This window comes from Rhinolophus hipposideros (assembly GCF_964194185.1).
Source record: "Rhinolophus hipposideros genome assembly, chromosome: X".
NCBI lineage: Eukaryota > Metazoa > Chordata > Mammalia > Chiroptera > Rhinolophidae > Rhinolophus > Rhinolophus hipposideros.
Window position 1 is genome coordinate 54015359 of NC_138046.1, and position 24455 is coordinate 54039813.

At 42.9% G+C, this 24455-nt stretch overlaps 2 protein-coding genes across 2 annotated transcripts; one reads left to right on the forward strand and one right to left on the reverse strand.

Moving 5' to 3' along the window:
• Positions 1-5730: 5730 nt before the first annotated feature.
• LOC308495010 (histone H2B type 2-E-like) lies at positions 5731-6234 on the forward strand (the record flags this gene model as incomplete). The annotated part of the gene is made up of 1 exon (XM_081043010.1): positions 5731-6234. One exon carries the CDS (start codon positions 5731-5733, stop codon positions 6232-6234), a length of 504 nt encoding a protein of 167 aa, XP_080899136.1.
• A 9256-nt stretch (positions 6235-15490) lies between these two features.
• Positions 15491-15994, reverse strand: LOC308495011 (histone H2B type 2-E-like; the record flags this gene model as incomplete). The annotated part of the gene is made up of 1 exon (XM_081043011.1): positions 15491-15994. The coding sequence occupies one exon, from the start codon at positions 15992-15994 to the stop codon at positions 15491-15493; it is 504 nt and encodes a 167-aa protein (XP_080899137.1).
• Between the last annotated feature and the right edge of the window lie 8461 nt (positions 15995-24455).

Here is a 24455-nt window from a genome sequence, read left to right on the forward strand (position 1 = left end):
GTAGTTCAGCCTTGATTGCTGTTGCAATGACAGTGGTTGGCATTGACCCTCAGGCTTACTGGCTGTGAGGACTGGCCGTGACTACAGTGGATGAGCTGTTTTGCAGGGGCTGACCCCACCAAGCGGGTTCACTTTAGTGGGGCTCTGGTGCCTGGCAAGTGGCCCTTTGGGTGTATCATTTGTGGAGGTGGTTGGGTGGTGCTCTGGTGTGGTCTGAAGCTGGCCATGGGATGTGTTGGTTCTGGGCCTCTTGGGAGGCGCTCTGCTGTAGGCCAAGATCAACCACTACCTGTGCCCGTCCCGGGGCCACCTGGCAGGAGCTACAAAGTGATCTGCAGTTGGTAGCAGCCTGTGCTGGGCTTGGAAGCACCTGGGAGAGGCTATGTTGGGAACTGAGGCAGCTGCCACTAGTGCCTGGCTTGGAGTCACTTACCAAGAGGTACAGGGCATGCGGAGGTCAGCCACTGCTTGCTTGGGGTTTGTGGACCTTTGAGAGATTTTTGGAAAGTCTGCAGCATGAGCAGAGACTGGCAGTTTGTGTGGAAGCCACTGAAAGATGTTCGGATCGGCCCACGAGTGTGGTGCGGAGGGCTCCCATGGAATCGCCAGCGTGGGGCATATGGTATCAGCCAGGTAAATGGAGTGTTCAGATTTGATGCCCGCCTGCACCTGCCCTCTGTGTGGGGGGAGGGCTCAACAAAGGAGCAATGGCATCTTCGAGCCCTTCTGTTCCCAGAGAGACCTACCCTGATTCCCTGCCCCTCTAGCCCTTGCCCTGATGCTAGTCAATTCAGTTCCTCCCCGGACATCCCTGGTGCTTTTTGAGTCACTGCCCCTGTGCTGGAGCTCTGAGTGAGTGAGTTTGTGAGTGAGTAAGTCTGTGCGTGGGCCCTTTAAGACATGCAGTGCCTAGGTCTTTAGCAGCTTGTTGTCTTTCTCAGACACAAACCTTATTGGTTTAGACAGCCAGGTATTACGGGGACTTCTCTTCCTTGCACCCGTACCCCAGACTGGGGAGCCCAGTGTGGGGCTGGGAATCCTCGCTCCTCAGGGGAGTTATCCGCCCTCAGCTGAGATATCCCTCCTGATTCTTACCCGTCACATCCTGGGTGAGGGACCAGCCCATTCCGCATGTCCGCCCCTCCTACCAGTCTTGGTGTGGCTTCTTCTTTATATCCTTAGTTATAGGAATTCTGTTCCGCTAGTCTTCAGGTGGTTCTCAATGACGGTTATTCTATCATTTCGCTGTAATTTTGATGTGGTCCTGGGAGAAGGTGAGCAGAGGACCTACCTACTTGGCCATCTTGACCGGAAGTCAGTGACTTGGGCGGCCTTGATGATGATCCAGGTATTTTGTCATGCACCCCAGGGAACTTTCTTTCAAGGAGGACTCAGGTGCATCATTACTGTTCTTCTTAGAAATATTGGACTGGCTTAATGAATTCTCTCTCTTCTAGGAACTCAGTGTTGTTTCCTTGATAGGATACTCCCAGAGAGGTAAAGGGCATTACCCAAGGTCACGGGGCATCCGGGTGATGTCCCGTATCTCACTCTAGGGTCTGGTTCATCAGTAGATATTAGCAACCATGTTTCTCAGCATTTACCAGCTAAAAAGGAAATATTTTAAGACAAAGGAAATGCCTTATCAGAGGAGATCACTTCATAAATTACGTAACTGCCTAACCACTATGCTGTATGCCTGAAACTAATATAAAATAATATTGAATATATGTAAATATATTCATATTTTTATATGTGTGAAATATATTCATATATATATTCATATATACATATATATACATATATATATATATATATATATATATATATATATATATATATATATATGCCTGCCTGTTGGTGGGAAATATTCATATATTTCCAACCCCCCACGGGATGTAAAGTACAGCATAAGGAATGTAGTCAGTGGTATTGTAATAACTATGTACAGAGTCCGATGGGTAGTAGACTTGTTGGGGTTATCACTTTGTGAGTTATGTAAGTGTTAATCACTATGTTGTTTTTGTACACCTGAAACTAATTTAAAAAATGGAAATGCTGCACCAATTTATTTCACCTACCTCAATTTACTTTTGGGAATCAATTCAAGTGGACTTACTTTAGCAAGTGTATCCCTAAGCAAACTGCTACAGTGTTGGATTGTAGACATCAGGGGCTGTCTCTGCTTTTCCTCCTCCTTTAATTCCTTCTGTGACCCCAAACTTGGCCCATTTATGACTCTGAGGACGTATACATTTGTAGGCGAGACGGAGAAGGATGGGGTGCATTCTAAGGCCTCAGGTGTTAGGGAATCCCTGAAAGAATTGGACCACAAGATAATTGTGGCCCAAAATAGGAGATTGGATATTGGGACCAGTTTCTGGCACAGCTCTTTTTGGCATGCACTCACTTGATAAATCTCCTTTCCATCCATCTGTTCATCTATGTCTCTATGTCCAGGCACTCAGGAGTGGGAGGGGATGTCTATAATGGTTAGAAACTTCATGCTGCTTAGGGTGAAAGCGCTGCCCTGGATTATTGGGCTTCTCTACATTTGTGAGGTCACTCAGATAGGGGTAAGTCAAGTAGAAAACTATTCCAGAGTTTACCACTGTGGCCCAGGGAAGCAAGGACTTTGTTGTATGGACATACCACTTACATGGCTCCCAGCAACATCTCAAGAAATGGGTATTGTATGACACTGTTTGTTAGGTTTGTGAAGGCTGTTCATTCCTGGACACTTCTCCCATTGTGAAGGCATATCTGTTTCCCCCTCTTCTTGGCTCTCGGCAGGCCTGTATTTGCTTTCCCAATGGAGTACACAGGAAGTGATATTTTGCTCATTACAGAGCTAATCTTTAAGAGGACACATAGCTTCTGCCTTGCTGTTTGAGAATTCTGACCAGCCATGTCAAAAATCTGCCTATCCTGCTGGAGACCCCCTTGGAGAGGTCCCTCCAAGGCATGGGTATGTGTGTACATCGTCCCTTACATTGCAGAGTAGTTTAGACATCAGCTGAATACCACTAAGTGACACTAACTTGATTTATGTTTGAAGGGACACTTATACTTTTAATTCAGAAAATAAATGGAATAGAAAATGTAACAATCTTCCATTGAAAATACAAACTAACTTGAAACATTATTATATACATTATTTTAAATGCTCAGCTTTTCATGAAAAGCGACAGAAAGTAATAGTCCACTGAGACCTTTAATAATTGTAGATTCTTGAATGACCGCACCTTTAAAGAAAAACTTGACTTTTCTTATTGGGAAAGGAAGATACCAAGAAACAAAAACAAAAAACTATTCCATGTTCTTGATTTTGGGTGGGGAAAAATCTCCTTGAGAATTTGTAATCAAAAGAGTTCCTTCGTGTAGCTTTGGAATTCACATGAATATTGTCTTCATGGTGCAAACAAATCACTGCTGTAAACTCTTTGGTGGTTTTATCATCATATATATTTCCTAGTAATAAAACTTACTTTTTTCTTCCTTAAGGATTGAAACCATTTTATTAGTGGTAGCAATAGCTGTTCCTTGAAGGCCTTACAGGAAATACACTTGGAAGCCTGACCATTTGCATCATAGCTCATTGAAACTTCCCATTTCTTCAATTCTTTTAAAGTCCTTTTTGGTTCAAATTCTGTAATTTATTTTTATACAAATGAAGAAATGCCTTTGCCTGTCTTATCACAGAGTTTTAAAAGGAATATGTTCCTAATTTTAATATATTTCCCTTGTATTGATTCTTTTTCTCTCACTCTGGCGGTTTCTCAGAAAATTGGCATAGTCATTTCTTTCAACTAATGGCCCATATTTTTCCATCAATTCAAGTACGTGAGGGCATTTTGGGGACCTAAGTAATGTTAAAAATAATTTTTAAATTGGGAAAATTTGAATTTGAGAGTTCTGAACTGCGAAGTAAAAAAATCTGCCAATCTTGCTATTAAATAAGAAATATGTAAGTATCCCTAATTCTGTGTTCTGTCTTTGGAGAAAGTGGTTTTACCACTCTCTGTTCTCTGATTCACCAAGGGTTTTTGATGAGAATTGGAAGTAATAGCTGGTCAATTGTGTCTATGACTGGCAGGAGCACTCTACCAGCCACGTCAGAGAGTTACTTCTAAAGCCACAGTGGCTCAGCCCTGGAAAGAACAGATTCTGCGTTGGAGCTGTGCACACTGAGAAAGAAGATACCTACTGAGACGGGCTGCTCGTGGCTAACTGGGCTCAAATTTAAAAGAAGAACCTAGCAGCAGTTTCTCAACAGGGGCCTTTCATGCAAACCACACTTCAGGGAGAAGCCTGCACTAAGCTGTCTGCCTCTTGCACTGAACTGCCTGCCTGCACTGTGTTCCTGACATAAGGGAGTTCCCGGAATAGTATTGCAACCAATAGGATTTAGGATTTCCTCATCCAATCAGAGCTGCACAGCTCTGTCCCCCCAACAGCATCTTCACCAACCAATCAGAGAGGCTCCATTCTGCCCAATCAGGACAGTGCATTTTGGACCAATCAAAGTGTGAGGATTTGGAGTCCTCATTTGCATGAGGATAGACCAATCAGGGACCAGGGCTGGGGACTTCTGTCTATATAAGTCAGCTCCCCGCTGCTTTGGAGAACACGTTTTCCGTTTTACCTGAAAACAGAGTGTCCCCAGTTGGAGCTGAAGCGTGGAAGAGGAAGACGGCGAACAAAGGAAGAGAGAGAAAAACCGAAGATGACTCGCCAGAGCAGGCAGAGCAGAGCTGTCCAGCTGGAGAGGGGCCTCCCTCCAGGGCCAGTCTCCCAGCCATGCTGCTGTATAATTGCACTGTGACACCGTGAAATAGTTGCCTTCTTCACTTTCACCACACCCAGAATTAGGGATTCCTATTGGTGTTGATTTGTCACCAAGGACCAAAGGTTGACAGAGGAAAATGGCCCCAAAGTGTCCAGAGTCATTCTTATGGCAGCAAGGAGTTGGGTTTTGAAGTTCAGGTTCTCTCAAGGAACTCAAACTGATTTTTAAGCAGTTTTAATATCTTTATAGGTTTTCCCATTTCTGTTTGTTGCCATTTCATGTATCTCTGGCTCACTGAGCATTTTGATCAAATCAGGAGGGAACAGTTAGCCAATTATGTCCCTTAATTTGCACAAATGCTACTGGCCATGTCAGAGTTCCTGCTTGAGCCAGGGCGGCTTAGCCCAGGACAACATTAGATTCTGGGTTAGAGGGAAAGGGCTCAAGTGGCCAGAGTCATTCTGATAGCAGTCAGGAATTGGGTTATGAAGGTCAGGCTCTCTCCAGGAGCCTAAACGGAAATGGAAACGTCTACAATTCAGGTGCCTTTGGTGAAGTCTTTTCAAAGTTCTCCTGCTGGAGTATCAGTCAGCTAACATTATCAGAGGACTTTTTGCCCTATGTAGCATCTTTCTAAGGTTTTTCTGATGGCGGTCACAGGAAGTTCAGAGGTGGACGGATGGATCACTCTGATTGGTGGACGTAGCGATCACTCTGATTGGTGGACGTAGCATCACTCTGATTGGTGGACGTGATGCCAAGCAGGAGCCTAACCGATCACGTGTCACATAGCGTGACTTTGTGACAGACAGCCTCCTGCATGGCATTTTACCCAATCAGAACTGCCCGTGACGTCATGGAATGCAGCCCATATAAACCGGTCGCTGCCCAGCAGCAGCCGCCAGTCCTTCCTCACAAGCCGTGGAGAAGCCGGCTGCGGCATGGCTGAGCCTGTCTCTGAAGCTACTTCCGAGGAACTCCTGGAGGCGGCTGAACCTACCTCTGAAGCTACTTCCGAGGAACTCCTGGAGGCGGCTGAACCTACCTCTGAAGCTACGTCTGAGGAACTCCTGGGCACCGAGGAGCCCGCGGAAGCGCCGGCGCCAGAGAACCCAAAGCAGAAGCAGCCCAGGCGCCGCCGCCGCCGCCGCCGCCGCCGCGGCTGTGCCGACAGTTTCGCCGCCTACTTCTCCAGGGTTCTGAAGAGCGTTCACGAGGACCTGAGCCTGTCCCAGGAAGCCGTGAGCGTCATGGATTCGTTCGTGAAGGACATCTTCGAGCGAATCGCTGACGAGGCCTCGTGCCTGGTCCGCAACACCCGGCGCTCGACCCTCACCTCCAACGACATCCAGACGGCCGTGCGCCTGCTCCTGCCGGGGGAGCTTGGCAAGCACGCCGTGTCCGAGGCCACCAAGGCCACCCTCCGATACAACACTGGCCAATGAGCTGCCTGAGCAACACCTGAACATGGCAACCCAAAGGCTCTTTTCAGAGCCACCTCCCTTCTCACGGAAAGACCTGTAGCCCTAAAAGTGGGATCTACTCTCGTGTTCGATCCCGTGGCTTTCTGCCGACATTGAAAGCCCTTTTACCGTGGACAAAACATTATCAAGTCTACCTTAATAAATGTAGAGAGTGTAATTTATTCCAGGGAAAAGCGTAGATTTTTTTTCCTTCACCACGTTGCCATTCGTGGCTTTCCAAATGGTCAGTCCTGACCTAGGTCCGTAGGTCTGCCTTTTCAAGGATATTTGGCTTACAATGACATTTAACTTTTTCACTCTCATTCCCTCGGGAGTGCATGGTGGAATTTTCCAGCAATTCATTATGTCTGATACCGCAACAGATAAAGTTCAGAAGCAGATATAAGAAGCCATCTGTCTTCTGGTAGGCCAGATATTAAGGAGATTTTCAAATATCTGGGAAAAATGTCATTCTCCTCTGTACTCTTTCAGATGAAATAATTTTCATACGAATTTGGAATTGACGTTAACATGATGTGATTGCTTTGTATTATGATTTTAGAGTAAATTTTAAATTTATTAAATCTTCTCTTCTAATATGTCATACAGTGATATTCGCTGATACTATTGACATAATAGCTCTTTGGGCCCTTATTTATTTTTAAAAGTGTAAAGTTTCCCAAGACAAAACTGTTGTAGTTTTGTTGTAGTTTTGTAGTATTTGTAAAATACTCATTTACGTTATGGACAATAATGAATGCAGTTTGCTCCATGGAAAATCATGAATTTTTCTTAACCTTGTTGTATTTCATCCCTTCTCTAAATGACCATTTCTGTTTGTTACTTTTCTACACCTACCTTTCCAGCAATGTATAAGGTCAAAATTAGTTTTCTGTTAATTTTATTTACCATCTTATTCACATCATTGCACGATTGTGTTATGAAAATTTTCAGAAATAGTTTATGTGTGATACGCAGTAATGTTCAGAATCGGATATATCCATCAATGGACGCCTACAATACTTTTTCATCATACCGCACATTAGGCCTGCATTTAAATATATAAATGAAGAATGATACACAGTACAGAAATCAATTTTTAAAATTTTTTAAATTTTTAAAATTTTTAAAACAAATAACTTTTTCAATTCCCTGCTTTGTGAAATTTTTATTTGAGTACAACCCTGTTGTATTGTTATACCCAGTGTGTGGCACTGAGCAGCATCTCAACAAGTGTGTGTGCATGGCACTACATTTCAGATTGAGGACGGCTCTCGTTCCTCGACACTCTTTCCATTGAAAGGTCCTGTCTGTTTTACCCTGCTCTCGACCCTGGGCAGACATGTGATTTCTTTGACCAGTGGAACATGGTAGAAATGAAGTTATGCCAATTACAGATCTAATCTTTAGAAGGACAGGCGGCTTCTGCCTTGCTTGTTGAGACCTCTGAGCTGCCTTGTAGGAAGTCTCCCTATCCTGCTGGAGACACCAAATGGATAGGCTTTGAGACTGTGTGGGGAGGTACAGGAGCCCAACTGAGCCTTGCCCTCCAACCAGCTCCTCCAAGGCAACAGGTGTGTGAGTGCAAGTTGTCTCAAAACTTGCAGAGTAGCTTTGATATCGGCTAAGTACTAATGAGTGACCCTAATCAGATTTGTCATTTTAAAACAATTTTAAGGGCCACTTACATTTCTTACTTGCACACTATTTGCACACTACTAGATTAGCAAAAAACCTCCTATTCCAAAAAAAATAGAAATAGTTGAAAAAAAATCACAAACATTATTTTAAATGGTTGGATGAGCTGGAAAATAGCTAGAAATTAATAGACAACTGATATCTTTGTATCAATCCCAGACCCTTGAGAGACAACACTCTTAGTGAAAAGCTGGGTTTTTCCTGTGGAGAAAGGAAGATGACAAGGAAATGTGTATATCTTGGTCTTGTGTATGGATGGGGGGAAAAGGTTCCTTTGATAATTTCAAATCAGTATTCTGCCTTTACATGGCTTTGGTATTCCAATGAATGCTATCAGCATGGCTCAAGGGATTCTGGTGAAAACCCAGACATGGGGCAAATGTTAGTCAAATCCTCTGTGGAGGAGCTCCAAACTTGCTCATAATAGAAAAACAAAACAAAACAAAACAAAAAACAAAACACCAACATATTGTCCTACAAAGACTTATAATCAGGAGCAAACAATTGAAAAAGTGTTGACACGTTAAGTAAATGACAAGATATAAACAATCATAAGGAAGAAACAACCAAATATCACAAAGAATCAAATACAATTTCTGAAAGTGCAAAACAGAACCACTGGAACAAAAAGTTTAATGTATATTAAATAATTGATTAACACACCTGGATAAGGAATTAATGTATTGGAACATGGATGAAAGAAATCATGGAATGCCTCCTAGAGAGATAAAGAGAAAGGAAAGGTGAAGAGACATAATGCACAGAACTAAAACGCATAAACTACATCCTATAGGAGTTTATGAAGGAGATATTGGACAAACTGGGGAAGGATAATATTCAAAGAGGAAAAATAGCTGGTAATTTTTCATAGTGAAGGAAATACATGATTGTGTAGAATTGTTGCCCAGCAATGAAAACATAGGTACATAAAAACAGAGAGTGACAGTAAAAAACAGTTCCCATAATGGTGATGGCTAAGTGCCACTTAGCGGGAATTTTATGGCCTCAAGTGCTTCTTAAAATTAGGAAGACTTGAGCAGGCATTTCACAGAAGAGGAAGTACGAATGAAAGAAAAATACACAGAAAAATACACATCACCTCACAAGTAGTCTGAGAAATAAATGCCTACCAAAACCATGACGAGATACTATTTCACATCATCAAAGCAGTGAGAATGAAAAAGACTGACCGCCTCAAATGTTGGTGAGGAGATAAGGCCATGGGGTCTTTTGAATCCACTGCTAGTAGGAGTGGAAGGTGGTCTGAGGCCTTTTGAGAGCAATCTGGCATATCGATTAACACGCAGGAGATGTACCCACTGCTGACTGCAACAATTCCGCTCCTAGGTACCTACTCTAGAGGCCTGAGTACAAAGAGACATGTATGAGAATGTTCTTAGTGGCACTGCATTAACAAAAAATTTAGATAAAACCTAAATGGTCATCAACAGTAACGTGGATGAACAAATTGTAATATAGTGATACAATCGAATGTCATTCATCATGAAAATAAGTGAAGCAGAGCTACCGATATCATTATGGCTGTACCTCACATACAATAGTAAGAGAAAACAGCATGATACAGAAGAATACTTGCATCATTATATAATTTATATAAAGTAAAGAAACGTGCAAACACTGATATCACTATATGTTGCTTTGCACTTTGTAACTATGCAGCAGAAATATAAAGAAGATCATGGACATGAGAAACATCAACTTAAAATAGGAGTTACTACTGAGAAGGAAGGAGGAATGGGTGTAAGGGAGGGGTCCATGGGCGTTTCGAGGGTACCTGTCATTTTATTCTTTGAGTTTACGGTAGTAGGTGGCTGTTTGATTATAGGTTTCTTTCTATTTTTTCATTCAACTAAAATGGCTATCACTGAGTGGAATAGGCTAGAGGGTAAGTAAACAGGCTAGAGGGTTAGTAAAACACAGTGCTCAAATCTCTGGCCCTGTGCCTGAGCACTTCAGGGTCATGAGACTGTCATCAGGAAGGCTTTGCCTGGGTCCAGTAGAGCAAGGCCTCCTACAGGTGAGTGCTCCAGGGGTACATGTGCTGTCTTTTTGGTCCCCCCAGATTTTCCAAAGGCCTTCACTCAGACCAGGGGGAAAAACCCTTCTCTGCCTGAGCTCCAGCTTTTCTACCGCTACCCCTGACCTGGCTCTCAGGGATTAAATTTGGGAAACGTCAGCGAGGGAGCTGGAGGCATCCAGTTTCACCTCCTGCGTCAACTGGCCTGCCAAGGCAGCATACAATTCCACCGCCAGCTTCTACTCATAGGATGCCTCCCCCTGCCCTGTTTTGGGAGGTGGCATTGTACAAGGAGCAAGATGCTGGGCTTGGGTGTCAAGTGCAGCTGAGGTCAAATCCCCAAACTACTGATTTTTATCCTGTCACACAGAAAAACAAAATAATAATCCTCTGAGTATGTTGTACAGTTTATATCAATTATTTCACACGGATCATGCTTCCTGACCTCTGTGAAGCATGGTGATGGAGTCTCTTTTCTAGTCTATAGGTTTATTCTCTGTCCATCGGTGATATAAACAGTACTTAGCTCATAGGGTTGCAGAGATCCATTAAGGGAGTATTCACGTGGCCCGTCCTAACTTCTTAGAAGGGAAAAAGTCAACTATCAGAAAGAGAATAAAACTGTTAAATCTGTGTGAAATCATTTATATAAACTGTACAACATACTCGGAGTATTATTTTTTGTTTTTCTGTGTGACAGGATAAAAATTGGTAGTTTGTTATGATAGAAAAAGAAAAACCTTGAATCTCCACTTTCGAGAAATTTTCACTTCTCCAACCACAACATTTCAGCTGTGCTTTCCTGAAGAAGGGTCAGGAAATCCTACATTAGGGTTCACAGCACAGCCTGGATTTGTCTACTCATTTATCAATCATTCACTGAGTACCTACTCCATCAGATCTGCTGGGTGCTGGGGATCACAAAGGAATAAGCTGAGAGCCCATTAACTGGTTAGAATCTGGAGGGTAGAGGCAGATGCTTTTGTCAGATATTTGTAATATATGAAATGTTGGAAAGAGATGTGCTCAGGTTATTGTGGGAGTCCAGAGGTGGGGCATTCAACCCGTCTGGGGGGCTAGTCAGGAAACTCTTTTTGGTCGTATAAGTTATGGGGTTTTGTAGCTGTCTTTCACGTTCTATCTCATATTTCCTTTGTTGTTTGTTTCGAGTCCTGTTTTTAGAAGAAGCAGGCGGCAAGAGCTAAGGCAGACATCCTAAGTGATGGAAACAGCAGGAGGCTGATTCAGCCATAAAGCAGTATGGAGGCTGGGCAACTAGGGTGACCAACTATCCTGGTTTGTCAAGTCCTGAAGGGCTTCCCGGGATGCAGGACTTTCAGCGTTAATACCAGGACAGTCCCGGGTTGCTGGAGACTGAAGGGCTCCCAGGACGTGGGGGTGTTAGTGCTGAGATGGGAAAGACCTAGGCAAACCAGGATGAGGTGGTATATCTGTGGAGAGGGGGGAGCGGTTGCAAGTAGTTCAGCCTCTTGGGAACTTACAGTGGTGCAAGGCAGGAAGTGGTGACAGATGAGACTGGATAGAAAAGCAAGGGCCAGATCATGAAGGAGCTTGCCATATTAAGGAACTTGTCCTCTAGGCAGTGGGGAGCCTTGAAGGGTTTTCCGTGACAGAATGTCAGATTTGCTTTTTACTTATATCATTCAGGAAGTAGTATAGAGCTAGATTTGCAAGGCCCAAGGCCCAAGGCAGGAGGTGGCTGCCTAATTCCAGATAATGATGATAAAGGCTTGGTAAGAGGCAGTGGGGATGGAATGGAGGGGAGAGATTCAGGGGCCACTTGGGAGGTAACACAGGTAGCAAGGGGTAGCAAGGCTGACTGGACGAGGGGAGTGAGGGACAGCAGAGTTGACAATGATCATCCTAATTTAGAAAAACTTTAGACAACATTTTAGTTGAATGAAAAAATAGAAAGAAACCTATAATCAAACAGCCACCTACTACCGTAAACTCAAAGAATAAAATGACAGGTACCCTCGAAACGCCCATGGACCCCTCCCTTACACCCATTCCTCCTTCCTTCTCAGTAGTAACTCCTATTTTAAGTTGATGTTTCTCATGTCCATGATCTTCTTTATATTTCTGCTGCATAGTTACAAAGTGCAAAGCAACATATAGTGATATCAGTGTTTGCACGTTTCTTTACTTTATATAAATTATATAATGATGCAAGTATTCTTCTGTATCATGCTGTTTTCTCTTACTATTGTATGTGAGGTACAGCCATAATGATATCGGTAGCTCTGCTTCACTTATTTTCATGATGAATGACATTCGATTGTATCACTATATTACAATTTGTTCATCCACGTTACTGTTGATGACCATTTAGGTTTTATCTAAATTTTTTGTTAATGCAGTGCCACTAAGAACATTCTCATACATGTCTCTTTGTACTCAGGCCTCTAGAGTAGGTACCTAGGAGCGGAATTGTTGCAGTCAGCAGTGGGTACATCTCCTGCGTGTTAATCGATATGCCAGATTGCTCTCAAAAGGCCTCAGACCACCTTCCACTCCTACTAGCAGTGGATTCAAAAGACCCCATGGCCTTATCTCCTCACCAACATTTGAGGCGGTCAGTCTTTTTCATTCTCACTGCTTTGATGATGTGAAATAGTATCTCGTCATGGTTTTGGTAGGCATTTATTTCTCAGACTACTTGTGAGGTGATGTGTATTTTTCTGTGTATTTTTCTTTCATTCGTACTTCCTCTTCTGTGAAATGCCTGCTCAAGTCTTCCTAATTTTAAGAAGCACTTGAGGCCATAAAATTCCCGCTAAGTGGCACTTAGCCATCACCATTATGGGAACTGTTTTTTACTGTCACTCTCTGTTTTTATGTACCTATGTTTTCATTGCTGGGCAACAATTCTACACAATCATGTATTTCCTTCACTATGAAAAATTACCAGCTATTTTTCCTCTTTGAATATTATCCTTCCCCAGTTTGTCCAATATCTCCTTCATAAACTCCTATAGGATGTAGTTTATGCGTTTTAGTTCTGTGCATTATGTCTCTTCACCTTTCCTTTCTCTTTATCTCTCTAGGAGGCATTCCATGATTTCTTTCATCCATGTTCCAATACATTAATTCCTTATCCAGGTGTGTTAATCAATTATTTAATATACATTAAACTTTTTGTTCCAGTGGTTCTGTTTTGCACTTTCAGAAATTGTATTTGATTCTTTGTGATATTTGGTTGTTTCTTCCTTATGATTGTTTATATCTTGTCATTTACTTAACGTGTCAACACTTTTTCAATTGTTTGCTCCTGATTATAAGTCTTTGTAGGACAATATGTTGGTGTTTTGTTTTTTGTTTTGTTTTGTTTTGTTTTTCTATTATGAGCAAGTTTGGAGCTCCTCCACAGAGGATTTGACTAACATTTGCCCCATGTCTGGGTTTTCACCAGAATCCCTTGAGCCATGCTGATAGCATTCATTGGAATACCAAAGCCATGTAAAGGCAGAATACTGATTTGAAATTATCAAAGGAACCTTTTCCCCCCATCCATACACAAGACCAAGATATACACATTTCCTTGTCATCTTCCTTTCTCCACAGGAAAAACCCAGCTTTTTACTAAGAGTGTTGTCTCTCAAGGGTCTGGGATTGATACAAAGATATCAGTTGTCTATTAATTTCTAGCTATTTTCCAGCTCATCCAACCATTTAAAATAATGTTTGTGATTTTTTTTCAACTATTTCTATTTTTTTTGGAATAGGAGGTTTTTTGCTAATCTAGTAGTGTGCAAATAGTGTGCAAGTAAGAAATGTAAGTGGCCCTTAAAATTGTTTTAAAATGACAAATCTGATTAGGGTCACTCATTAGTACTTAGCCGATATCAAAGCTACTCTGCAAGTTTTGAGACAACTTGCACTCACACACCTGTTGCCTTGGAGGAGCTGGTTGGAGGGCAAGGCTCAGTTGGGCTCCTGTACCTCCCCACACAGTCTCAAAGCCTATCCATTTGGTGTCTCCAGCAGGATAGGGAGACTTCCTACAAGGCAGCTCAGAGGTCTCAACAAGCAAGGCAGAAGCCGCCTGTCCTTCTAAAGATTAGATCTGTAATTGGCATAACTTCATTTCTACCATGTTCCACTGGTCAAAGAAATCACATGTCTGCCCAGGGTCGAGAGCAGGGTAAAACAGACAGGACCTTTCAATGGAAAGAGTGTCGAGGAACGAGAGCCGTCCTCAATCTGAAATGTAGTGCCATGCACACACACTTGTTGAGATGCTGTTCAGTGCCACACACTGGGTATAACAATACAACAGGGTTGTACTCAAATAAAAATTTCACAAAGCAGGGAATTGAAAAAGTTATTTGTTTTAAAAATTTTAAAAATTTAAAAAATTTTAAAAATTGATTTCTGTACTGTGTATCATTCTTCATTTATATATTTAAATGCAGGCCTAATGTGCGGTATGATGAAAAAGTATTGTAGGCGTCCATTGATGGATATATCCGATTCTGAACATTACTGCGTATCACACATAAACTATTTCTGAAAATTTTCATAACACAATCGTGCAATGATGTGAATAAGATGGTAAATAAAATTAACAGAAAACTAATTTTGACCTTATACATTGCTGGAAAGGTAGGTGTAGAAAAGTAACAAACAGAAATGGTCATTTAGAGAAGGGATGAAATACAACAAGGTTAAGAAAAATTCATGATTTTCCATGGAGCAAACTGCATTCATTATTGTCCATAACGTAAATGAGTATTTTACAAATACTACAAAACTACAACAAAACTACAACAGTTTTGTCTTGGGAAACTTTACACTTTTAAAAATAAATAAGGGCCCAAAGAGCTATTATGTCAATAGTATCAGCGAATATCACTGTATGACATATTAGAAGAGAAGATTTAATAAATTTAAAATTTACTCTAAAATCATAATACAAAGCAATCACATCATGTTAACGTCAATTCCAAATTCGTATGAAAATTATTTCATCTGAAAGAGTACAGAGGAGAATGACATTTTTCCCAGATATTTGAAAATCTCCTTAATATCTGGCCTACCAGAAGACAGATGGCTTCTTATATCTGCTTCTGAACTTTATCTGTTGCGGTATCAGACATAATGAATTGCTGGAAAATTCCACCATGCACTCCCGAGGGAATGAGAGTGAAAAAGTTAAATGTCATTGTAAGCCAAATATCCTTGAAAAGGCAGACCTACGGACCTAGGTCAGGAGTGACCATTTGGAAAGCCACGAATGGCAACGTGGTGAAGGAAAAAAAATCTACGCTTTTCCCTGGAATAAATTACACTCTCTACATTTATTAAGGTAGACTTGATAATGTTTTGTCCACGGTAAAAGGGCTTTCAATGTCGGCAGAAAGCCACGGGATCGAACACGAGAGTAGATCCCACTTTTAGGGCTACAGGTCTTTCCGTGAGAAGGGAGGTGGCTCTGAAAAGAGCCTTTGGGTTGCCATGTTCAGGTGTTGCTCAGGCAGCTCATTGGCCAGTGTTGTATCGGAGGGTGGCCTTGGTGGCCTCGGACACGGCGTGCTTGCCAAGCTCCCCCGGCAGGAGCAGGCGCACGGCCGTCTGGATGTCGTTGGAGGTGAGGGTCGAGCGCCGGGTGTTGCGGACCAGGCACGAGGCCTCGTCAGCGATTCGCTCGAAGATGTCCTTCACGAACGAATCCATGACGCTCACGGCTTCCTGGGACAGGCTCAGGTCCTCGTGAACGCTCTTCAGAACCCTGGAGAAGTAGGCGGCGAAACTGTCGGCACAGCCGCGGCGGCGGCGGCGGCGGCGGCGGCGCCTGGGCTGCTTCTGCTTTGGGTTCTCTGGCGCCGGCGCTTCCGCGGGCTCCTCGGTGCCCAGGAGTTCCTCAGACGTAGCTTCAGAGGTAGGTTCAGCCGCCTCCAGGAGTTCCTCGGAAGTAGCTTCAGAGGTAGGTTCAGCCGCCTCCAGGAGTTCCTCGGAAGTAGCTTCAGAGACAGGCTCAGCCATGCCGCAGCCGGCTTCTCCACGGCTTGTGAGGAAGGACTGGCGGCTGCTGCTGGGCAGCGACCGGTTTATATGGGCTGCATTCCATGACGTCACGGGCAGTTCTGATTGGGTAAAATGCCATGCAGGAGGCTGTCTGTCACAAAGTCACGCTATGTGACACGTGATCGGTTAGGCTCCTGCTTGGCATCACGTCCACCAATCAGAGTGATGCTACGTCCACCAATCAGAGTGATCGCTACGTCCACCAATCAGAGTGATCCATCCGTCCACCTCTGAACTTCCTGTGACCGCCATCAGAAAAACCTTAGAAAGATGCTACATAGGGCAAAAAGTCCTCTGATAATGTTAGCTGACTGATACTCCAGCAGGAGAACTTTGAAAAGACTTCACCAAAGGCACCTGAATTGTAGACGTTTCCATTTCCGTTTAGGCTCCTGGAGAGAGCCTGACCTTCATAACCCAATTCCTGACTGCTATCAGAATGACTCTGGCCACTTGAGCCCTTTCCCTCTAACCCAGAATCTAATGTTGTCCTGGGCTAAGCCGCCCTGGCTCAAGCAGGAACTCTGACATGGCCAGTAGCATTTGTGCAAATTAAGGGACATAATTGGCTAACTGTTCCCTCCTGATTTGATCAAAATGCTCAGTGAGCCAGAGATACATGAAATGGCAACAAACAGAAATGGGAAAACCTATAAAGATATTAAAACTGCTTAAAAATCAGTTTGAGTTCCTTGAGAGAACCTGAACTTCAAAACCCAACTCCTTGCTGCCATAAGAATGACTCTGGACACTTTGGGGCCATTTTCCTCTGTCAACCTTTGGTCCTTGGTGACAAATCAACACCAATAGGAATCCCTAATTCTGGGTGTGGTGAAAGTGAAGAAGGCAACTATTTCACGGTGTCACAGTGCAATTATACAGCAGCATGGCTGGGAGACTGGCCCTGGAGGGAGGCCCCTCTCCAGCTGGACAGCTCTGCTCTGCCTGCTCTGGCGAGTCATCTTCGGTTTTTCTCTCTCTTCCTTTGTTCGCCGTCTTCCTCTTCCACGCTTCAGCTCCAACTGGGGACACTCTGTTTTCAGGTAAAACGGAAAACGTGTTCTCCAAAGCAGCTGGGAGCTGACTTATATAGACAGAAGTCCCCAGCCCTGGTCCCTGATTGGTCTATCCTCATGCAAATGAGGACTCCAAATCCTCACACTTTGATTGGTCCAAAATGCACTGTCCTGATTGGGCAGAATGGAGCCTCTCTGATTGGTTGGTGAAGATGCTGTTGGGGGGACAGAGCTGTGCAGCTCTGATTGGATGAGGAAATCCTAAATCCTATTGGTTGCAATACTATTCCGGGAACTCCCTTATGTCAGGAACACAGTGCAGGCAGGCAGTTCAGTGCAAGAGGCAGACAGCTTAGTGCAGGCTTCTCCCTGAAGTGTGGTTTGCATGAAAGGCCCCTGTTGAGAAACTGCTGCTAGGTTCTTCTTTTAAATTTGAGCCCAGTTAGCCACGAGCAGCCCGTCTCAGTAGGTATCTTCTTTCTCAGTGTGCACAGCTCCAACGCAGAATCTGTTCTTTCCAGGGCTGAGCCACTGTGGCTTTAGAAGTAACTCTCTGACGTGGCTGGTAGAGTGCTCCTGCCAGTCATAGACACAATTGACCAGCTATTACTTCCAATTCTCATCAAAAACCCTTGGTGAATCAGAGAACAGAGAGTGGTAAAACCACTTTCTCCAAAGACAGAACACAGAATTAGGGATACTTACATATTTCTTATTTAATAGCAAGATTGGCAGATTTTTTTACTTCGCAGTTCAGAACTCTCAAATTCAAATTTTCCCAATTTAAAAATTATTTTTAACATTACTTAGGTCCCCAAAATGCCCTCACGTACTTGAATTGATGGAAAAATATGGGCCATTAGTTGAAAGAAATGACTATGCCAATTTTCTGAGAAACCGCCAGAGTGAGAGAAAAAGAATCAATACAAGGGAAATATATTAAAATTAGGAACATATTCCTTTTAAAACTCTGTGATAAGACAGGCAAAGGCATTTCTTCATTTGTATAAAAATAAATTACAGAATTTGAACCAAAAAGGACTTTAAAAGAATTGAAGAAATGGGAAGTTTCAATGAGCTATGATGCAAATGGTCAGGCTTCCAAGTGTATTTCCTGTAAGGCCTTCAAGGAACAGCTATTGCTACCACTAATAAAATGGTTTCAATCCTTAAGGAAGAAAAAAGTAAGTTTTATTACTAGGAAATATATATGATGATAAAACCACCAAAGAGTTTACAGCAGTGATTTGTTTGCACCATGAAGACAATATTCATGTGAATTCCAAAGCTACACGAAGGAACTCTTTTGATTACAAATTCTCAAGGAGATTTTTCCCCACCCAAAATCAAGAACATGGAATAGTTTTTTGTTTTTGTTTCTTGGTATCTTCCTTTCCCAATAAGAAAAGTCAAGTTTTTCTTTAAAGGTGCGGTCATTCAAGAATCTACAATTATTAAAGGTCTCAGTGGACTATTACTTTCTGTCGCTTTTCATGAAAAGCTGAGCATTTAAAATAATGTATATAATAATGTTTCAAGTTAGTTTGTATTTTCAATGGAAGATTGTTACATTTTCTATTCCATTTATTTTCTGAATTAAAAGTATAAGTGTCCCTTCAAACATAAATCAAGTTAGTGTCACTTAGTGGTATTCAGCTGATGTCTAAACTACTCTGCAATGTAAGGGACGATGTACACACATACCCATGCCTTGGAGGGACCTCTCCAAGGGGGTCTCCAGCAGGATAGGCAGATTTTTGACATGGCTGGTCAGAATTCTCAAACAGCAAGGCAGAAGCTATGTGTCCTCTTAAAGATTAGCTCTGTAATGAGCAAAATATCACTTCCTGTGTACTCCATTGGGAAAGCAAATACAGGCCTGCCGAGAGCCAAGAAGAGGGGGAAACAGATATGCCTTCACAATGGGAGAAGTGTCCAGGAATGAACAGCCTTCACAAACCTAACAAACAGTGTCATACAATACCCATTTCTTGAGATGTTGCTGGGAGCCATGTAAGTGGTATGTCCATACAACAAAGTCCTTGCTTCCCTGGGCCACAGTGGTAAACTCTGGAATAGTTTTCTACTTGACTTACCCCTATCTGAGTGACCTCACAAATGTAGAGAAGCCCAATAATCCAGGGCAGCGCTTTCACCCTAAGCAGCATGAAGTTTCTAACCATTATAGACATCCCCTCCCACTCCTGAGTGCCTGGACATAGAGACATAGATGAACAGATGGATGGAAAGGAGATTTATCAAGTGAGTGCATGCCAAAAAGAGCTGTGCCAGAAACTGGTCCCAATATCCAATCTCCTATTTTGGGCCACAATTATCTTGTGGTCCAATTCTTTCAGGGATTCCCTAACACCTGAGGCCTTAGAATGCACCCCATCCTTCTCCGTCTCGCCTACAAATGTATACGTCCTCAGAGTCATAAATGGGCCAAGTTTGGGGTCACAGAAGGAATTAAAGGAGGAGGAAAAGCAGAGACAGCCCCTGATGTCTACAATCCAACACTGTAGCAGTTTGCTTAGGGATACACTTGCTAAAGTAAGTCCACTTGAATTGATTCCCAAAAGTAAATTGAGGTAGGTGAAATAAATTGGTGCAGCATTTCCATTTTTTAAATTAGTTTCAGGTGTACAAAAACAACATAGTGATTAACACTTACATAACTCACAAAGTGATAACCCCAACAAGTCTACTACCCATCGGACTCTGTACATAGTTATTACAATACCACTGACTACATTCCTTATGCTGTACTTTACATCCCGTGGGGGGTTGGAAATATATGAATATTTCCCACCAACAGGCAGGCATATATATATATATATATATATATATATATATATATATATGTATATATATGTATATATGAATATATATATGAATATATTTCACACATATAAAAATATGAATATATTTACATATATTCAATATTATTTTATATTAGTTTCAGGCATACAGCATAGTGGTTAGGCAGTTACGTAATTTATGAAGTGATCTCCTCTGATAAGGCATTTCCTTTGTCTTAAAATATTTCCTTTTTAGCTGGTAAATGCTGAGAAACATGGTTGCTAATATCTACTGATGAACCAGACCCTAGAGTGAGATACGGGACATCACCCGGATGCCCCGTGACCTTGGGTAATGCCCTTTACCTCTCTGGGAGTATCCTATCAAGGAAACAACACTGAGTTCCTAGAAGAGAGAGAATTCATTAAGCCAGTCCAATATTTCTAAGAAGAACAGTAATGATGCACCTGAGTCCTCCTTGAAAGAAAGTTCCCTGGGGTGCATGACAAAATACCTGGATCATCATCAAGGCCGCCCAAGTCACTGACTTCCGGTCAAGATGGCCAAGTAGGTAGGTCCTCTGCTCACCTTCTCCCAGGACCACATCAAAATTACAGCGAAATGATAGAATAACCGTCATTGAGAACCACCTGAAGACTAGCGGAACAGAATTCCTATAACTAAGGATATAAAGAAGAAGCCACACCAAGACTGGTAGGAGGGGCGGACATGCGGAATGGGCTGGTCCCTCACCCAGGATGTGACGGGTAAGAATCAGGAGGGATATCTCAGCTGAGGGCGGATAACTCCCCTGAGGAGCGAGGATTCCCAGCCCCACACTGGGCTCCCCAGTCTGGGGTACGGGTGCAAGGAAGAGAAGTCCCCGTAATACCTGGCTGTCTAAACCAATAAGGTTTGTGTCTGAGAAAGACAACAAGCTGCTAAAGACCTAGGCACTGCATGTCTTAAAGGGCCCACGCACAGACTTACTCACTCACAAACTCACTCACTCAGAGCTCCAGCACAGGGGCAGTGACTCAAAAAGCACCAGGGATGTCCGGGGAGGAACTGAATTGACTAGCATCAGGGCAAGGGCTAGAGGGGCAGGGAATCAGGGTAGGTCTCTCTGGGAACAGAAGGGCTCGAAGATGCCATTGCTCCTTTGTTGAGCCCTCCCCCCACACAGAGGGCAGGTGCAGGCGGGCATCAAATCTGAACACTCCATTTACCTGGCTGATACCATATGCCCCACGCTGGCGATTCCATGGGAGCCCTCCGCACCACACTCGTGGGCCGATCCGAACATCTTTCAGTGGCTTCCACACAAACTGCCAGTCTCTGCTCATGCTGCAGACTTTCCAAAAATCTCTCAAAGGTCCACAAACCCCAAGCAAGCAGTGGCTGACCTCCGCATGCCCTGTACCTCTTGGTAAGTGACTCCAAGCCAGGCACTAGTGGCAGCTGCCTCAGTTCCCAACATAGCCTCTCCCAGGTGCTTCCAAGCCCAGCACAGGCTGCTACCAACTGCAGATCACTTTGTAGCTCCTGCCAGGTGGCCCCGGGACGGGCACAGGTAGTGGTTGATCTTGGCCTACAGCAGAGCGCCTCCCAAGAGGCCCAGAACCAACACATCCCATGGCCAGCTTCAGACCACACCAGAGCACCACCCAACCACCTCCACAAATGATACACCCAAAGGGCCACTTGCCAGGCACCAGAGCCCCACTAAAGTGAACCCGCTTGGTGGGGTCAGCCCCTGCAAAACAGCTCATCCACTGTAGTCACGGCCAGTCCTCACAGCCAGTAAGCCTGAGGGTCAATGCCAACCACTGTCATTGCAACAGCAATCAAGGCTGAACTACCACAAGAGGGCACACACATCCCAAATGAGGGACACCCCTGGAGCACCTGGCTCAAGTGACCAGGGAGACTGTGCCAGTGGGCACCTGTTACATGCGCATAACGCCACTCTGGCAGATCTACCCAATACATAGAAACTTAAGCTACCATCAACTTAAAACAGATTGCTATAAACCTAGCTTGGTATATATGAAGCACATGGTAACCACAAACCAAAAATCTACAAGAGATGTACGAGAAATAAAGAGAAATAATCCAAACACAACACTACAGAAAGTCATCAACATGCAAGAGAGTAGGAAAGGAACAGAGAAGAACTACAAAGACATTGAGAAAACAATGAACAAAATGGCAATAACTACATACCTATCAATAATTACTTTAAGTGTAAATGGACTAAATGCTCCAGTCAAAAGACATAGGGTGGCTGAATGGATAAGAGGACAGGACACATACATATGCTGTCTGCAAGAGACACACTTCAGATAGAAGACACTCACAGACTGCAAGTAAAGGGATGGAAAAAGATATTTCATGCAAATGGAAAAGAAAAAATGCTGGGGTAGCAACACTTGTATCAGAAAAAATAGACTTTAAAACAGAGGCTATAACAAGAGACAAGGGAGGACCTTTCATAATGATAAAGGGAGCAATCCAACAAGAAGATTTGACTCTTATGAACATCTACTCACCCAATGTAGGGACACCTAATTATTAAAAGCATAATTTTAGAACATTTCACGCCAAAACAGCAGAATATAAATTCTTTTCAAGTGCACACGGAACATTTTCCAAAATAGACCATACATTAGGTCACAATAAATGTCTCAATAAGTTCAAAGAGATTGAATTCATATTGAGCGTCTTCTCCAACAACAATGGCATGAATCTAGGAATCAATAACAAGAAGAAAAACTGAGAAACACATAGAGGCTAAATAACATGCTCCTAAACAATGAATAGTTTAACAAGATCAAGGAAGAAATCAAAAGATATCTTGAGACAAATGAAAATGAAAACACAGTGACCCCAAATCTATGGGACATGGTGAAAGCAATCCTAAGAGGGAAATTCATAGCAATGCAGGCCTACCTCAAACAAACAAACAAACAAACAAAACAAGAAAAATCTCAAATAAATAATCTAACCTTACAGGTAAAGGAACTAGAAAAAGAACAAACTAAGCCTAAAGTGAGTAGAAGGAAAAGAATAGTGAACGTCAGAGCAGAAATAAACAAAATAGAGTCTGAAAAACAATACAGTGAAACCAATGAAACCAAGCGCTGCCTCTTTGAAAAGATAAATGAAACTGATAAGTCTTTAACCAGACTCATCAAGAGAAAAAGGGAGAGGACCCAAATAAATAACATCAGACACGAAAGAGGAGAAGTGACCGTTGACACCACAGAAGTACAAAGGATTATAAGGAAACACTATGAACAATTATATGCCAACAAATTGGACAACCTGGAAGAAATGAATAAATTCGTAGAAACATACACTCTTCCAAGACTGCATCAAGAAGAAACAGAAAAACTGAAATAGAAAATTTGATTGCTACCAGTGAAATCAAATTAGTAATCAAAAACCTCGCAACAAACAAAAGTCCTGGACCAGATGGCCTCACAGCTGAATTTTACCAAACATTCAAAGAAGAATTAACACCTAACCTTCTCAAACTATTCCAGAATATTAAAGAGGAGGGAAGGCTCCCAAGCTCATTTTACAAGGTAAGCATAGCCCTGATACCAAAACCAGACAGAGATATTACCAAAAAAAGAAAACTATGGGCCAATATCCCTGATGACCATAGATGCAAAAATCCTTACCAAAATACTAGGGAATTGATTTGAGCAATACATTAAAAAAATTGTACACCATTATTAAATGGGATTTATTCCTGGGGTGCAAGGTTGGCTCAGTACTTGCAAATCTATGTTTGATACTCCACATAAACAAAATGAATGCTAAAAATCATATGATCACATCAACAGATGCAGAAAAAGTGTTTGACAAAATCCAGCATACATGTATGACTAAAATTCTCTGCAAAGTGGAGATAGCTCAACATAATAAAAGCCATATGTTACAAACCCACACCTAACATCATACTCAGTGGTGAAAAGCTGAAAGCTTTTCCTTTAAGATCAGGAACAAGTCAAGGATGTCAACTTTTACCACTTTTATTCAACAAAGTATTGAAAGTTGAGCCACAGCAAATAGAAAAGAAATAAAAAGCATCCAGATTGGAAAAGAAGAACTAAAATTGTGTCATTATTTGCATAACATGATACTACATATAGAGAACCCGAAGAATTCCACCAAAAACACCCCTTAGAAATAATAAAAGGAGATTGGTCATCAAAATGGCGGCGTGACGTGAACCTCTGTAAAGCTCCCCTGGAATTTACAACTAATCGGACAACAATAACTCCACAAAGGACTCCCTGCACAGCAGACAGGCAAGACGAAGAGGCCCACTACTGAATTCACCTCCAGGTGGGCGAATTGCGTGAGCGGGAGAGGAGGGAAGGGAAAAGTGCGGGGACGGAGACGCGTGGGCGCAGGACTCAGACCTAGCTCAGTGCTCCGGGCTCGCTGCATCCCGGAACTACCGAAGCTGCAGGAGAAAAAAGAACTCGGACTGCTAGGGCTCCGCTTACGGCCCACAGGGCTGAGGGGGCAGCATATAACACGGCTGAACCCAACGCTCACGGCAGAGATCTCGGAGCAAAGACTGA